The 17579-nt window shown below is 38.1% G+C and overlaps 2 protein-coding genes across 4 annotated transcripts; one reads left to right on the top strand and one right to left on the bottom strand.

Annotated features, from left to right (window-relative positions):
* Nucleotides 1-1284: 1284 nt before the first annotated feature.
* Nucleotides 1285-11074, bottom strand: LOC141759391 (uncharacterized). Of its 3 annotated transcripts, none has more exons than XM_074621417.1 (3): nt 10647-11074; nt 9606-9637; nt 1285-4635 (listed from the first exon to the last, which is right to left on the bottom strand). In XM_074621417.1, exons 1-3 carry the CDS (start codon nt 10752-10754, stop codon nt 3156-3158), a joined length of 1620 nt encoding a protein of 539 aa, XP_074477518.1. In that variant the 5' UTR covers nt 10755-11074; the 3' UTR covers nt 1285-3155. The 3 variants fall into 3 exon arrangements, with proteins under 3 accessions (XP_074477518.1, XP_074477519.1, XP_074477520.1); XM_074621418.1 differs by having other exon boundaries at nt 9611-9637; nt 10647-10752; XM_074621419.1 differs by lacking the exons at nt 9606-9637; nt 10647-11074 and adding an exon at nt 5090-5242.
* Nucleotides 11075-13461: 2387 nt separating this feature from the next.
* Nucleotides 13462-17579, top strand: pigm (phosphatidylinositol glycan anchor biosynthesis, class M). The gene is made up of 8 exons (XM_074621416.1): nt 13462-13898; nt 14838-15011; nt 15195-15315; nt 15424-15673; nt 16150-16253; nt 16468-16622; nt 16951-17052; nt 17342-17579. Exons 1-8 carry the CDS (start codon nt 13728-13730, stop codon nt 17507-17509), a joined length of 1245 nt encoding a protein of 414 aa, XP_074477517.1. The 5' UTR covers nt 13462-13727; the 3' UTR covers nt 17510-17579.

The raw sequence follows: 17579 nt of genomic DNA, 5'->3' as shown, positions 1-17579 counted from the left end.
CATGGATTTTCCTGCAGAATATAATTATTTATTACAGAACCAGCTCCTAAAATACCATCTTTTATTATGTCACATTGATTATTTTGTTGATCAGCTTCAGCTTCTATATCATAACTTAAACAGCTACCAGTACTTCTACTTTAAAGTCACCGAAATACAATAATGTATTTACACTGTATGTGTTTACTCAGAGTGGCAGACACATTGAACTTTTGGCAAAAAATTGAGCACCAGCAGAAAACCCTATATTATTGAATATTTATTTTTTTATTATTGATATTTATACATATATTTGGACTGAGAGAGGAACCTGAACAACAGGGGGAAAACTCCATGATTGATTGTATGTGATTGATTTAGGTAGTGTCAACTCACTTGACACTCTAAATTTATGAACAATTAGTTAGAGGGACTGTTTGTAACTTCTTACACGTATGAATGTATATCTTTGGGGGTAAAACACAAAATCTGGTCTGCATTCGCCAAGATTGAGCCGATTCCAACACGCGACCGCAGCTTCAGTTACACTGCGCATGTGTTATACCCAAATAGCCACGTCCGCCCGTGACCCAGCCTCCGTTCCATAGGCCTTGGTTCTGCCCATGGATGTATTAAAAGAACGGTTTTGCCTAATGTGTTTACCCCAAAGATATGACGCGTTAATGACGTGTGACCCAGCCTCCTTTCCACAGGTCTCGGTTCTGCCCGGTTCTGCCTGCCAGTTTCCTGCTAGCTGTTTGCGGCTGTAATAATGGATATATTGGCTGTAATTCATCACTTTTATTGTCTTATAATACACCCATAGGCTGTATGCTGTAAGCCTGTGCCGTGAATGTATTCATGTCCAGCTTGTTCAAGAGCATAACGAATAAGGGAAGTGCACACAGTAACAGTTTAAATATACAAATGAGTTTATTAAAGATAATTTAACTGAAGCAAAATTAAGTGGTGAGGCCAATCTCCTAATGAGAGGGGAGGGGCCAGGCAATCAGGGGAACTGACTGAGGCAAACAGACAGGCCAAGACAGAATCATACTGACTAGGCTGTCCCACAATAAATAAAAAAAAAACAATAATACAAAAATAAATAAAGAATAAAAAATTAAAAAATTAAAAAATGAATATTCCATTAAATGTAGCAAAGTAACATTATAAATAAATGTAGCCATTATTTAATTGATAAAATGTGAATGTGAATTTGTTTGTCTTTTTTAATTTGTTCTTTTATTTATTTGTTTATGTATTAATTTCCTTATTTATTCACTCTTCTGTTTATTTTTCCCTTTTATGAATTCATTTATTTATTTTTTAATGTATGTATTTATGCATTTACTGGCAGCCCCATCATTTGCATAATGAGGCAGACATGCAAAAAGAAATGTCAAAAGAAATGTATGAATGAAAAGAATACAGAAATAAATAAGTTTGGTGAAATAAATAAAATGGAAAAATTATATGGAAAAGGAAAAATGATGCAGACATTAATAAATAAAGTAATTAATGAATTTAAAAATAGAAATAAAAAATTAGTGCATGAATAAATAAATGTAATAAAAACTTCAAGAACAAATTAATAAATAAAATAGAAACAAAAAAAATATTTTAAAATACATTAAAAATTAACAACGACCAAAACATAAATAAATAAAAGGGAAAAATAAATAGAAGAGTAAATAAATAAATAAGTAAATAAATATATGAATCAATAAATGAATAAATAAATAACTAAAGGAGCAAATTAAAACAGATATATCAATTTATGTGACATTTTATCAATTAAATAATGGCTACATTTATTTTTAATGTTGCATTTAATGACATATTTATTTATTTCTCAAGTCATTTATTTATTTATTCATTCATTTTGGCAGGTTCCGTCCTCCATACTTCTGTAGATATCAGAGTAAATATTATTTTCTTATCCTTTGAAAATAGGTGAAATTAAATATGTTTCTAGAATTATTTGGAGACCAAATGAAAACAATTTAGAGTGAAACATCATCCTTGAACTCGTCATCAGTCAACTCACACAATAATGGTCCACCTCATGTATTCAACACATATACCAGTGTTTCACATTCAGAAAGAAAATATGTTTACAACTGTCTGTTAATAATCAAATGTTATTACCGGTAAATAATGATAATATTAAAAATAATCATAAGCCCGTCAGTGATGAAGGTCACATGGTTTTTCTTGCAGAATATAATTATTTATTACAGAACCAGCTCTTAAAATATAATCTTTTATTACGTCACATTGATTATTTTGTTGATCAGCTTCAGCTTCTATATCATAACTTAAACAGATACAAGTACTTCTACTTTAAAGTCACCGAAATACAATAATGTATTTACACTGTATGTGTTTACTCAGAGTGGCAGACACATTGAACTTTTGGCAAAAAACTGAGCACCAGCAGAAAACCATATATTATTGAATATTTATTTTTATTATTGATATTTATTTATATATTTGGACTGAGGGAGAAACCTGAACAACAGGGGGAAAACTCCATGATTGATTGTATGTGATTGATTTAAGTAGAGTGTCAACTCACTTGACACTCTAAACATATGAACAATTACTTAAAGGGACTGTTTGTAACTTCTTACACGTATAAATCACCGGGGTCGGTGTCCCATGTCGCATATGCACGCTCGCATATGCGCGCTCGCGTGTGGCTACGCTGTTCAGACAAGACTCCCACACAACAGGTGGCGCTGTTAACAAGAATTTCTGATTCTTACAAACAGTCCCTTTAGTATATTAGGGAGGAGACCTGATCACCAGGGCTTAAATCAAATACAATGAGTGTCCAAATCATTTGCATATCTTTTGATATCGTGGGAGAATATGCAAACTCCATACAGCTGGACAGGTGGACCTCCACCTGTCTCTGTGAGGCTGCAGTGCTAATCATTAATCACTGAGCCATTGTGCCGCCCTGAAGTCGACGGGGTACGGGAGAGGGAGTAAAGGTGGAGGTGGGATGGAGGGAGGGTGGACAGAAGGAGGAGGGATGAAAAGAGAGGAGGTGAGGTGGATGGAGGAGAGAGGGTGGAGAGGTGAGGGGGGGGAAGAAGAGGGAGCTACTGGTGTCAACACCAAGCGGCCTTCTCCACCCGACTGTCCCCGTCACGACTCTCGTTCATCTACGCTTTCTCCCTCTTCTCTTTCTTTTTCACCTCCTTGTTGAGCATTTTGGTTTTCAACTCCTCCAGCTGTGTCTGTCTATCCTCTGTTTCCCTCCTGCCAAAGAAGAAACCCCACGTCTTCTTTTTCTTCTTCAGTTTGAGACAGAGATCCTCCAGGACCTTGTTCTCGCCATGCAACTGGCTGAACTCCGTCTCCCGGCGTTGTTGTTGTTGGGCCAGGTCGTTGTTCTTGTCCCACAGCTTGTTGACCTCCGTCTCCTGGCGTAGATGTTTTAAGGCCAGATGGTTTTTCTCATCCAACACTTTGTCGAACTCCGTCTCCCGGCGTTTATGTTTTCTGGCCATGTCCTTGTTCTCATCCTGCAGCCTTTTGAACTCTGTCTCCCGGCGTTGATTTTTTAAGGCCAGATCGTTGATCTCATCCCGCAGTTTGTTGAATGCCGTCTCCCAGCGTTGATGTTTTCCGGCCAAGTCCTTGTTCTCATCCCGCAGCTTGTTGACTTCCGTCTCCAACTCTGTGTTCTTGGCCAGCTCCTTTTGGAACCTTGATTCCAAAACTGGCATGTCCAAAGGGCATTTGTCCACCAGTTTTATCTTCTCAATCTCCACCTGATTGAGTTTACTCGCCATCAGTTTGATTTGGGTCTCCAAAGCCTGTTGTTTTCCGGCCAGGTCGTTGTTGTCATCCTGCAGCTTGTTGAACTCCGTCTCCCTGCATTGATGTTTTAAGGCCAGATAGCTGTTCTCATTCCGCAGCTTATTGACCTCCGTCTCCTGGCGTTGATATTTTAAGGCCAGGTCGTTGATCTCATCCCGGAGCTTGTTGACCTCCGTCTCCCGGCGTTGATGTTTTGTGGCCAGGTCCTTATTCTCATCCCGCAGCTCGTTGACTTCCGTCTCCAACTCTCTGCTCTTGGTCATCTCCTTTTGGAACCTTGATTTCTCACACCATGCAATCAGCTCCTCGTAGGTTTCATTCTTCAGTTGAAGAGCTTCCTTGAGTCGGGAGATTTCTGCCGCCTGCCTTGAGATGATCTCAAGGTCCTGTTGATGAGGTCCAGGTTGGCCCTGAGGGTCATGTTGACGAGGTCCTTGCTGGCCCTGAGGGAAATGCTGACAAGGTCCCCGATGTCCCTGAGGGTCCTGATGGCGAGGTCCTCGTTGTACTTGAGGGTAATGTTGGCGAGGTCCTTGTTGGCGTTGAGGGTCATAGTGATGAGGTCCTCGTTGGCCCTGAGGGGCTTGTTGGCGAGGTCCTCGTTGGCCCTGAGGGGCTGTTTGGCGAGGTCCTCGTTGTCCCTGAGGGGCCTGTTGGCGAGGTCCTTGTTGGGCCTCAGGGTCCTGCCGATGAGGTTCATGTTCGCTCTGAAGACCACCAACAAGCTTTTGTTTTTTCTCCTTTACATCCAGCCATTCCAGCCACTGCTCTGCATTTTGATGTTGCATCCTGTAGCAGACTAGAGATGTACAAAGCAGACTGTGGATAATGAGAGAGAAAAAACAATGAATAACATTATTATATAACAGAATAAAATAGATTATGAAATAGGTAAATTAAATAATATGGTGGTTGTGGTAATCAGATTATGGTACTGTTTACATAGTGACCTCTGACTTTCAGGCAAATTATAATTAACATATTTTTCACATTTCTTAAATAAACAATAAGTTCTCAATGTAATGTCTGTAAATGCGTACATAGATATTGTTGGCTGAAAATGATTGTGATGATTACACACACACACACACACACACACAGACTGAGAGACAGTTACACAACTCTACACACACATTTGCAAATAGTTTTGCTCCAATAACGGCCCCGTACCGATCTTCATGAATAAAATCTCTTGTGTTCACATGGAACACACTGCAATATACTGCTTATACTCAAATATAGAAACACAAAGATACTGTAATTATATACTTACACTAGTCGTTTAGACACGTTAGGTCAACAGAGGTTGTAGATCAGACTGTAGTCTATTAAAGACTATGGTCTGTTGTAGATCAGACTGTACTGGTTTAAAGACTATGGTCTGTTGTAGATCAGACTGTAGTGGTTTAAAGACTATGGTCTGTTGTAGATCACACTGACGTTTAGGTCTCTCTCGGATCGAGACTGTAATCGTACTGAAGTTGTGGTGAAATTCAGTTTCTAACCAGACTTCTGAGATTAAAGCCAACGTGATGTCATAAAGCCAGTTCCTGCCTGGAATATGACATCACAGTGTGATGTCATAAAGCCAGTTCCTGAACCGTGACATCACCATGTGATGACATCACTGAGCACTTTCACCGCCATGAAGGAGTGAACTGCGTCCATAGCAACGGTCTGTTATTCCTTTAAAACAGACCGTTGCTATGGACACAGAAATTGACCAATCAGAATGGAGTATTGTGTAAATAAGGTAGTTATAATGTGCTGTGTGAACTACTGTGTAAAGCATCAGCATGAATACTTTAGAAACCTTGTTATCATTATAAATATTTATTAAGAGTTTTATATAAAGCCTTATAATTACATTATAATTGAAGATGAACAGACAATTGAAGAAGCAAATTAAAATGTTTTCAATTTTTTATGGTTACATTTATTTTTTAATATTTATTTTTTTTAAATTCAGAAATGCTTGTTAACAGCGACACCTGTGGCCGTTAAATCAACGAAAGTCAGCGTCGGGCTCGCGCTTGCTCGCTTTACATAGACATGAACGAGCATCGCTCAAAACAGTGAGGCGACACACGTCAGCTAAAACCACAATATCACTCTATATTTCAGCTGCTTGGCAGTAATGTTAGCTGACCAGACGAAGGGCTCACCATGAATCATTGCTGATCCTAGTGTTGGCTTTTCCTGCTTCAGCCTCCAGGGCTGAAGCAGGAAAAGCAGGTCGGTGCCGAGGCTGAAGCAGGAAGAGAAACGTTACCGTCTCCGACCGCGGTCGGAGGGAGACACCGGCACCCGGTCGAAGACAATAACGGTTCTCTCTGCGGAGCCCCGTCATTTCACAAGACACGGAAAACCTCTGTTGGTCTGGAGGAGCTGCAGCATTAATTTCTGCGCAAACGCCCACTGTACATTCACTAGATATTCTCTAAAAACGAACTCTTCTGCAGTGTGTAGTGTGCGCGGATGCACGTCTAAGGTGGAGCGAGAACGCGCGCGGTGTGTGAGTGAAGACAAGCAGGCAGAGGAGCGGTCTGAACAGCGTAGCCACAAGCGTGCGCAAAGTTACAAACAGTCCCTTTAAATTTAATGACATATTTATGTATTTATTTATCGAGTCATTTATACGTGTATTTTTGATTTTGGCAAGTTCCGTCCTCCACACTTTTGAGGTTTGAAACTGTTGACGTTTCAAAGACAAAGGCATCAGGAAATTCAATCAGAGTTGTAAACGACGACTCACTCCGTCTCCTTTATCAAAATTTAATGGACTAGTTAGCTAAATAAATAACAGGAAAAGAGAGATATCTACTCGCTGATTCTACTAAATAACTCTGATGATGTCACCAGGGTTATCTCGGTTTAGGCTTGGGAAATACAAATTTAGAAAGACTGGTGTGTTACAAACTGGATACCAGGACATTTCCAGAACAAAGTCTAACAAAAGAGGAGAAACGAGATGGAGTTTGACCTTGATTTTTATTGCTGCTATAATCTGGGCATTATCACATTAATTGGTCAAAATGATCCAAAATCAAGGATCATATTCAGAGGCATGTCTGTGTGTTTTTGTTAGGTGCTGTTTTATTCAAACTATTGCATGAACATTTGTCTTTATCAGAAACAATATTATTAGAATAGAAAAAATATAACTATTATCAAGCATCTGTCATGTGTACATTTCTGCTTTACATGATTCATTTGATTCCCTCCTGGTTTTAGTCTTTATGCTAAGCTCGGCTAAACGCATCCCAGACCAACTCTGTACTGGACACAGAAATGAAAGTGATATCCATATTCTCATATGACTGAGTAAGACAATCAAACAACAATGTGTTTCCCCAAAATATATATAATTCTCAATATGAAGCAACACTTGAGGTTTTCTGGACCATGAATGCAGCTTGTGGGTAAGACACACTGAGTGGCCAGAAAAACCAAACATGTAGAAGTCGATGTGATGAAATGCAACACAACAGCCCTGTAATAAATAATGATAATAAATAAGTTTTTGTTGACACTTCAGTTGCTTGTGTGTTGACTTAATTATGTTTTTAAATTTCCATTTAACATAATTATGAATTTCGGTGTTTCAGGAAAATTCCTTCCATGCATAAAGATCCGTCTTATCTGTACAATGAGACGACTACAGCAGTGGTGGAAGAAGTATTAATACCTTTTACTTAAGTAAAAGTAGCAATTCTACTGTCTAAAAATACTTATCAAAAGTAAACATGCTCATTATGCAGAATGGCCCATTTCACATTTTGAATTGAATTATAATTAGTGATGCATTAATGTGTTCATCACTTTAATGTTGCAGCTGGTAAAGGTGGAGCTAATTTTAACTACTTTATATACTGCTGGGTAACTTTACCTGGGATAATACATCATAATGTATTAGTTGATTTATTTGTTGATTGTCTATGAATAATCTGAATATGCAAAGTAACTAGTAACTAAAGCTGTCAAATAAATGTGGTGGAGTAAAAAGTACAATATTTGCTTTCAAAATGGTACCAACATAGAATGTTACTCAAGTAAAGTACAAGTACCTCACAATTGTACTTAAGTACAGTACTTGAGTAAATGTACTTAGCTACTTTCCACCGCTGGACTACAGTCATTGTACTTAAGTAGTTAGATATTTACCACTTATGGTACAATAACATTATTTCTGTGCTCAACGGGCCATACCATGTTGTTTTTATAATGCGCACAATGACGTCACTGCTGCAAATATTTCCAGACTTTACATTTAAGCAACAATATAAAAATAAAACCTCTATGTAACAGCCTAATAAACTCGACAGGACAGAAAAAAATATTTTGACCCTCTAGAAGAAATGCAGTCTGGATTTTTTGTTATAATAATAAAAACTGTCCCGACAGCTGTGATGGAGCTGGACTCATCCTGAGGCGGCTGCTACAGCTTTATATTCCAAATGTTTTTACTAAATCAACCTGGAGTCTGTGTGAAACAGCAAAACCGAGCGATATGTAGAAGCCTCTCGGGAGATTTAAATAGGCCTCATTAATGAAGTTTCAGATGCTGTGCCAGGTGAGTAAAATACGGACAGCGCCTCTTTCCATGTGGAGACGCACATATCAGTCCTGCTGCTGTGTGACGACTACAAGGATTTACTGAACTCAAAGGAAGGAACACTAAATACAAACAGTTGGTTTCACTTAGACCAACTGGTAAAACGCATTAATTTAACCAATTAAAGACTTAATCACATTCAAAATAGTATTTTAAGACCAGCATTTTAATCTGTAATAAAACAACATAAAAGAGCCATAACTCAACACCATGTTGGCCCCTCTGAGATTCATACAGTAGTTAGATATGGACTTGATCTCAGGCCTTTAGCAGGCCGACTGGATGAAACTTTGGATCACACAGGTGAGACGTGACTGTGAAATCTCGTGCGTACAAAATGGACGTGAAGGATTCCATGGTTGCCATGTTTTCTCTCCAGGTGCATCATTTATAGAACAGCATTATTTAAACGTACGCAAAACCTCTAGCCCGAGAAGAGTTTGTCTACAAGTTTCACTCAACGGTTTCTTGGAAAGTAACGATTCAACTGAGGATTTCTTGCATCCTGATAAAGACTAAAGACCCACAGAGACTGACGACAGCAACACAACCAACTTCCATCATGGAAAATGTGAGATTTGAACACTTTGAAAGTTTGCACATCGGAGAAGTTTTGCCTTCAGAACTTTTCTGTCAGAAATAGTTTATTTTAATCCAAATCATTATCTTTTTCTAAACCAAACTAAAACCTGAGGAGATTTCTGAAGGTAGACTTCTCCAATGTGCAGTGTTTTCTGTATTTTAGAGTCAAGGCTTTCAGAGACCTCATGATACATTGTTAACAGACTCTGGGGTCACATGGTAGGCCTACACTAAATACACTGACACAGAAATCAGTTATTATTATTATATTAAAAGCCAGTTATTATTATTATATTAAAAGCCTAAAAAAATACTAATTTAATCTTTTTATGTGTCTAATAAGATCATTTAAATCACAAATGTATATCACCAGCTCCCAACTGGGACACACAGTGTTATTGTGAATTTAAGTGTAGCCATGAGTACAACTCTGAAGTACTTGAACTTAGTAATTCCCAGCAGATAAATGACATTATATTTTCATACGGTGTGACAACTAGTGGTTTGTGCTAATTTAATTAATTTGTTTGTATGAATATGCAGCACTAAAACATAATACCAAACATATTAAATGTGGGTCCTGCTTTATTACCTGACCTTGATGCCCGCTCCTGGAGAAGGCCCCTGTGTACAAAAAGATAAAAAAGAAGACCATAATTATTTCAATTTTGTGCTGACATTTTGCATATTCCTGAATTAATATAGGCCTACTTATTCAGGTTACCACAGCAAATCTGGGGTGAAGTCATATTTCAGCAGAAATAAACCCAGCAGCATAAAATCGTTAAGGGTTAATCTGACCCTTTTATGGGGACCTTTTAGGGAACAACATCCCTTACAAAAAAGTCACTATAAAAGTGACATTATTAGATTTAAACAAGTTAAAATTTTAGTTTGCATGTGAAAATGTGTAAATCACATGTGAAGAAGCAAATTTCTTGTGATTTCATGTGCCATGTTTTGTTTCCACATGTGAAAAAAAGCCAGTCACATATGAATCTAAGTAATTCTGAAAAATATGTGAAAATTTAAATTTCACATGTGGAAATATTCAATTCATATGTGAAATAGTGATTTTAACAGGTGATATTTTTGTAACAACATTTGACATATCTGTATGCAACAAAACAGAGAAATTAATAATGTCAATTAACATGTGTCACATTGTGCAGTTGAATTTCTCATTCTAACATGAGTGTGTATTGTTGCAGCGTGCTGAGCCGATCACCCTGCAAGACCACGACTACTGCAGAGGAAGAACAGCCTCCGCATGCCTGGCAGAGAGTGCAGGGCGTCCACGCTGCAGAGGCGACCAGGTCGGACATTTGCTTTTCATATTTTGGATAGAAAAATGTCCTAAATTGTTCACAATGTAATCCTCAAGAACTAGAGAATCAGACAGTTTTACAAAATGGTAAACACATGGTGGACTAGACTGTGAATACTGAATGTTTTGGGACACAGTTTCCTGTACAGGCCTAAAATCAAATACATGTTGTTTCTCTAAAATCTTATAAAAGACAGAATCTGTGAAGGGTCTGTCAATCTGACAAATGAGTCCTCCGAAGTATATCTGATGTGTTTTTCTGTTGTGAGTTAACTGCAGCCTGACATCCTTTTGTATGTTACTGACCTTCCTCAGGTGCACCAGCACTCTGCTCCCACTGCCAAACCTCCCCAGAAGAGGAAGTGGACCTCCGTGGCTTGTCCTTCTGGTGAACGTCCAGAGGTGGTGAATCATCTTCCCAGTCCTCAGCCCTCCACCTCAGCTGCTGACATGCCTGGGTTGCTGGGTTTGGTTCCAACATCTTGTGCGACCATCCCACCTGCTGAGCTGCCACTGGTCTCCAAAGTGGCCCCCAGCCACCAGTCCTCCTCCACTCCACTGCTCCACGACGGCCCTGTGAGGATCCACAACCGCTCAGTGGAAGACTACCAGAAGCTCTACCATGAAGTGGTAGACAATATGCTGATGTATGATTAAATTACAACTCTTTAAATCAGATAATTATTATATTTTTCAGTAATTGCTACAGAACAATCTATCACTGTTTTTTTTTCCCTTTTTGTTTCTGTTAGCACACTTCCCAGCATGCATTGTGTTTGGGTTAAATTTCTCCAGAGAACCTTGTGTTTACTAATTTGGGGAAGGTTATAATGTAGAGTTGTTATATATTGTTTTCTACACAGATTATCAAAGATATGTGATAAAGTGTTGGTCTTTATTGAAATAAGGTTTCATCAGTGAGGGAGTTTTAGGAAAATAGTACAGATGCTGATTAGCCTTCAATTCCAATTTTTACTTTTAATGGTTATGACATTTTTTAAGAAAGGTGAACTGCCGGCTGCTTTTCACAGTAAATTTTGTGAATTTGAAATGAGACTTATTTAAATAAATTACATTGAGTATTGTGTTGAAAAAAAGATTTAGCTCACATTTTGCTTCAGATGCCTCTTTTGAACTTAAAAAACAAGGTGTTGTGTTTTCTCAGAAAAAGTGAGAGCTACATATCAAATGCTAATTGGTAATGAAACAGTCACTGCTAGGCTGTCGTAAGCATCTAAACATTACCAATGTTCACATTACATTTCACAAAATATCACATTACATGTGTTCAATAGGTTATTCTTTAGCAAACAGACCTATATATAAATGTGCAAAGCCAACACATAACGAAAATAAAATCAATTATTATTTTTCTCAACAAAAATATAACAAAAATATCTGGTCATACGCCAGTACATTATAGCAATGAGAAGCTATTTTCGAAAATTACACAGCCAGGTATGTATATGTATTATCACTAAGAATTATGCACACCTCTATTATTATAAAATTATATTATATGTAGCATTCCACATTTATTTCATAATAAGGATTTAAATAAAGAAATATGATCACTTATTTCTCAAATTAAACAGTAAGAGTTGTCACCACATGTTACTCTCTTTTCCCTTTTCTCTTTTTATCTGAAAATCTGTGTCGTTGATGGTGTCCACCTCCTCGTCCTGACCTGTTTCCTTTCGCTCTTTGACCTTCCCACGCTGGCATAGGTGGCTCAATTTCCCCCGGCCGTCCTCCTCTGTCTGGTACGCTGCCCATCAACGTCTAGTGAGACCAAAGAAGAATTAGAAGAAGTATCCTTAATAATTATATTCATTTTACGATGAATGTATCAATAGTTATTAATATTTATTTTATTTATTAATTTATTTAAAATAAATATTTATAACTATTCATACATTCATTGTAAAATGTAAAAAAAATATTACAGCTCAGGTCATTGTCAGGTTTATTAAAAAAATAACCATATATTTTTTTACTTTACGTACAGTTATAAAAAGCACCACCTGATGATGTAACAGGTGTAAGTGGACTGTAGTTTACTGCATCAAACACAGACAGAGGAGTGTAATAACAACCTTGTAGCTCTGGACAGAGAGAGGTCAGCTGTGCAGTCAGACAGGTGAGCAGTGGACAGGTGAGGTCATCACATGTGTAATGTCTTTCTGTAATAAACAATAACAACAACAGCAACAACATTAATTACTATTGGCTGATATATCATTATCAGAATTTTTAAATCAACAAATAATGATATCAGCCTTACAAATCCGTAATCTGTCGAGGTGTAATATATTATTTTTTCGTTTTTACAATGAATGTATAGTATAAACATGTATTTATTTATTTATATTGCTATTTATACTGAGAATCTTTGGCATGAAAACTTCCTTCAGGATGAATAAAGGTCTATCTTATTCTATCATAACAATAGAAGAAAAAAATACCAAACCACCACCTTATAAAAAGAGAACCACACCAACAAACCCCAGACATCAACTACAGACACAGACTGTAACTAATACTAATGTTTTCACTTTGTTTCTAAATGTACACACAGTTGTAATAGATCTCAGGTCACCAGATGAGGATATGTTGTACTTTACGTACAGTTATAAAAAGCACCACCTGATGATGTAACAGGTGTGAGTGACTGTAGTTTACTGCATCAAACAGACAGAGGAGTGTAATAACAACCTTGTAGCTCTGGACAGAGAGAGGTCAGCTGTGCAGTCAGACAGGTGAGCAAAGGACACTACCTGCTGCTGGTCGACAAGTGTCCTGATATACTGGAAAGACCAGAATATTGATACTAAATCTCACATTTAACGAGAGTGAAGTGCTTATAGCAGCGAAAGTTAGCTAGCTTGTAGTATACGTACCAAATATTAGCTTTAAACGGGTTGCTATGGTGAAGCAAAGCCTATTGGAGGAGGCTAGGCCATACGTCATACGTCATCAACGCGTCACAACTCCGGGGGTTTAACGCATGCGCAGTAGAATCTGGTCTGCACTCGCCGAAATTGAGCCAATCGCAACGCACGACCGCAGCTTCACACTGCGCATGCGTTATACCCTTTTTGTCCACCCGTGTCCCATCCTCCTTTCATAGGCCTTGATGTTAAGGAAGGTACTTCCGGATAACTTCCTAGTTGCCATGTTTGAAGTCTGGTTATTCAAGAAGAATCGCTTATTGCCAAAACATAACGAGGATATTATAATAAATCTCTGTGACAGTTAACGATACGTTAAATGTAAGCTGTAAGATGAGAGAAACGGACACTTTTGCTGACTTATACAGCTCAAAGACGACTAAACTAGCTGACTGAGCTAGCTGCTAGTGCTGCCTGCTAATCTGCTTGGTTGGTGATGGAGAGAATAAAAACAAAGCTCACAGAGAAACACGTCCTCTTCACGGCTTCCTTCGCTATACGGCTGGCCTTGGTGGCTTATGGAGACTACCAGGATAGGACTATGGTGGTGAAGTTCACTGACATTGACTACCATGTGTTCACAGATGCTGCTAGATTCATTACTGAGGTAATGGCAGTCTTATAATAACTTCTGACAGGAGGAAAGCTGTTACATGTCTACTAATATAAAGCTGTTACATGTCTACTAATATAAAGCTGTTACATGTCTACTAATATAAAGCTGTTACATGTCTACTAATATAAAGCTGTTACATGTCTACTAATATAAAGCTGTTACATGTCTACTAATATAAAGCTGTTACATGTCTACTAATATAAAGCTGGGTCAACAATAAGAAGGACCAGTGGTGGAAAGTACACTTCTTAAGTGACTTTATTATACTTAAATATCATTTTGAGATACTACTAACGTTATTTGCCATATAATGCTAATATGATGATATGCTACTTTTACTTCACGACCAAAAAAAACTCAAAAAAAACAAAAACAAACTATATTTCAGAGGGAAATGTTACATTTTACTCCACTACATATTTGTTACTTTTCAGATTAAGATTTCACATACAAATCAAACATGATGCACTTTTACTTATTAAACGGCTACAACAATAAAGTACTGCTTATTGCATGTTAATGCATCAATAATAATGCCCCAATAATATGATAACATAACACTGACTGGGGCCATTCTACATAGAGACTACTTTTGATACTTTTTTAAATTTTTTATTTTGCACAATTTAAGACTATAGAACATAACAAATAATAAATGAATACTATACAGTGCAGGAAGAGGCAAAACACCCACTGGGCTTATCTGAAGCCTCCACCTAGACACAAGATTAATATAAATAAATAATATGACTACATAATAGTGATAACAAACAATTAGGACAAGATATATATAATAACAACAATAACAATACAGTAAATATATAAAAAAAGACAAGTGTTTGTGTGTCTGTGTGTGTTGTTTAAGTACACTTTGTTGCTTATACTTCTGTGCTGTACTACATAATTTCAATGTGGGATACTTTTGCACAGGGTCAGTCTCCGTACAACAGATCAACCTACCGCTACACCCCTCTCCTAGCATGGCTGCTCACCCCCAACATCTACCTCAGCATGGTATTTGGCAAGATCCTCTTCATTGTGTGTGATGTGCTGTCAGGACTGCTCATCTACAGAATCCTCCGCCTGAGAGGTCTGGGCTCTGAGGTATGTTTTTATCAATCTGTTCCTTGTTGACCAGAAATCCTTTATTAGGATAGTTTATTTATAATCTCTGACTAATATAGTTGCAAATACCTCATTCATTTTTTCCTTTAAAACAACAGTTTCGAGCCTTCTTGGAAATACAAAGTGCAGATTAAGTTGTGTTTTTGGGGCATTTATTTTCAGACTGCATGTCGGGTTTGTTCTTTGTGGCTCCTCAACCCGCTGCCCATGGGAGTATCCAGCCGAGGGAATGCTGAGTCAATCCTGGCAGCCCTGGTGCTGGGGACATTACTCTGTCTGGAAGGTAAGGGTGTGGATGTTGTGTGTATCTGTGGAGCTTGAAAAATAAATTTTGTAAGGTAATGTAGATACGCAGCTCCTCTACTAATACTTTTGACCTTTTTTCTTCTAGCCCGGCATCTGAAGTGGGCAGCCATACTCTATGGTCTGTCAGTCCATATGAAGATCTACCCCGTTACATATGCTCTGCCCATCGCTCTGACCCTGCGCACACCAGAGACCAGATCAGAGGAAAACAAAAAGGGGTGGAGGTGGAGGAGGTTCATTGGGTTTATGGGAAGCTTCCTCAACCGGGAGCTGTTCCTCTTTGCAAGTGTGGCCGGAGGAGTTTTCTGCCTGCTCACAGCCCTCTTCTATTACATGTGAGATGAACAAAGAAATTACACAAAAACACACATTATTTTGACTCTGCATAGCAAGTATTAAATAATACAATTGATGCATAACCCTACCCAGATAGTTTTGTGCATGGAGTAAGATTTCTCCAAAATGCAGCCATGTCTTGTTTCTGTTGTTCAAGAGGAAAAAGTCCAGAGAACTTATAATTATTCAGCTGGTAACGCAAGATGTGGATATTCATTATTGATATAAATTGCTAAAAAAAAAAGAACAAATAAAGTACTTTGTTAGTCTGGCTATTTGAGATATTTTAAAAGCCCCCCTTAAGTCTTCAGATGGTAAAAACAAAACATGGAACCAGGTGCTTGAAATGTCTGATTTAAGTATTTCTGATTTGACTAAATATTGCTTCTCCACATCATCCCTTATCTGAAGAAATACACATTCAAATTAAATAATTAATACTTTAATGTAATAATCTTCTCCTGTATTTTGTCAGGTATGGATGGGAGTTCCTTCATGAGACCTACTTATACCACCTGACCAGAAGGGACATCAGACACAACTTCTCTCCATACTTCTATATGCTCTACCTCACCACAGGTATTCACCCATCCAGCCATTTATAGCCTCCTACTGTGACACCTTGCTCAGACAGAACTACAGAACAAAGACCTGCAGAAAGTACATGGTCAGCAGTGATAAAGTGCTTGTTTATTTAATCAGTTATACAGTTAGAAGTATGTTTATTAGGTATTTGGGGAGTATAAACCTACAGGAGATGATGGTCAATTTGTTTTGTCTTTTGCTGGTGCAGACAGCAGGTGGAGCCAGTGGCTTGGCCTGGCAGCCTTTCTGCCGCAGCTCATTCTGCTGTTGGTAGCATCATGGGCCTTTCACTCTGACCTGGCCTTCTGCTGTTTCCTACACACTGCCATCTTTGTCTCGTTCAACAAAGTCTGCACTTCACAGGTACATCAACAACCAGAGTCCAAGTAGAGATCAGATGATGCATTGTCTTGCGGTCGTTATTAGATAAAGTTGTGTTCAGGAGAATATTAGGCCCATTTTCAACCCGCTGTTTTTTTTCACTTTCCCCTGTCAATCATCTAGTTTACTTTCAGGCTTGAGATGAGCTGTGAAAAGAAAGGGGATGCTTGTTTTGTTGAATAGGATCCAATTAAGAAGAGATACTGTATTTTTGTAGTTGCACAACTATACATAACAATATGACAGAATCTACCAATATCTAGGCGTAGCTATCTAGCCTTTAACAATGTTGCTTGTTTTCCTTTCATAGTACTTCCTGTGGTACCTGTGTCTACTCCCTCTGGTCATTCCTCACCTCAGTCTCTCACTAAAACAGGGAGTGGGACTGCTGCTCCTTTGGTTTGCTGGACAGGTAATTCAATTTATCTCATTTTGGGTTACAATTAAATATGAATTCAGATATGCACCTCGTTTAACAGCATTTTCATATTATAACAAAATGCCATTAATTATAGTGGCTTTAAAATGGTGCATCTTCAGTTGTGGATGCATTGATGCCTACCAGTCACTGCCTTCCAGTCTGTATCGATTCATAATATTAAAACAGAAAACTAACTGAACTACTTTTGCAATGTTTAAAATGAGGAAACAAAAATTGACTTTGGTATGAGGAAACTATTGTGTTTTCTCTCCACTATCAGGGTATCTGGTTGGGCCCAGCCTACTTCCTGGAGTTTGAAGGCTACAACACCTTCCTGTTGATCTGGCTTGCTGGATTGCTCTTCTTGATCATCAACTCCTCCATCTTGATTCAGATTATAACCCATTACAAACCAACACAAACTCCACAGAGACTGAAGGTTGAATGACGTTCCAGTAATGTTAAGTGAAGATGATGGACTATGGATGTTAAAAAAAATAAAGTGTGTATTTTGTTAA

The sequence above is a fragment of the Sebastes fasciatus genome, chromosome 21 (genome assembly GCF_043250625.1).
Source record: "Sebastes fasciatus isolate fSebFas1 chromosome 21, fSebFas1.pri, whole genome shotgun sequence".
NCBI classification, from domain to species: domain Eukaryota; kingdom Metazoa; phylum Chordata; class Actinopteri; order Perciformes; family Sebastidae; genus Sebastes; species Sebastes fasciatus.
The sequence above is the reverse complement of the archived record's forward strand: the minus strand, read 5'-3'. Positions and strand labels throughout refer to the sequence as shown.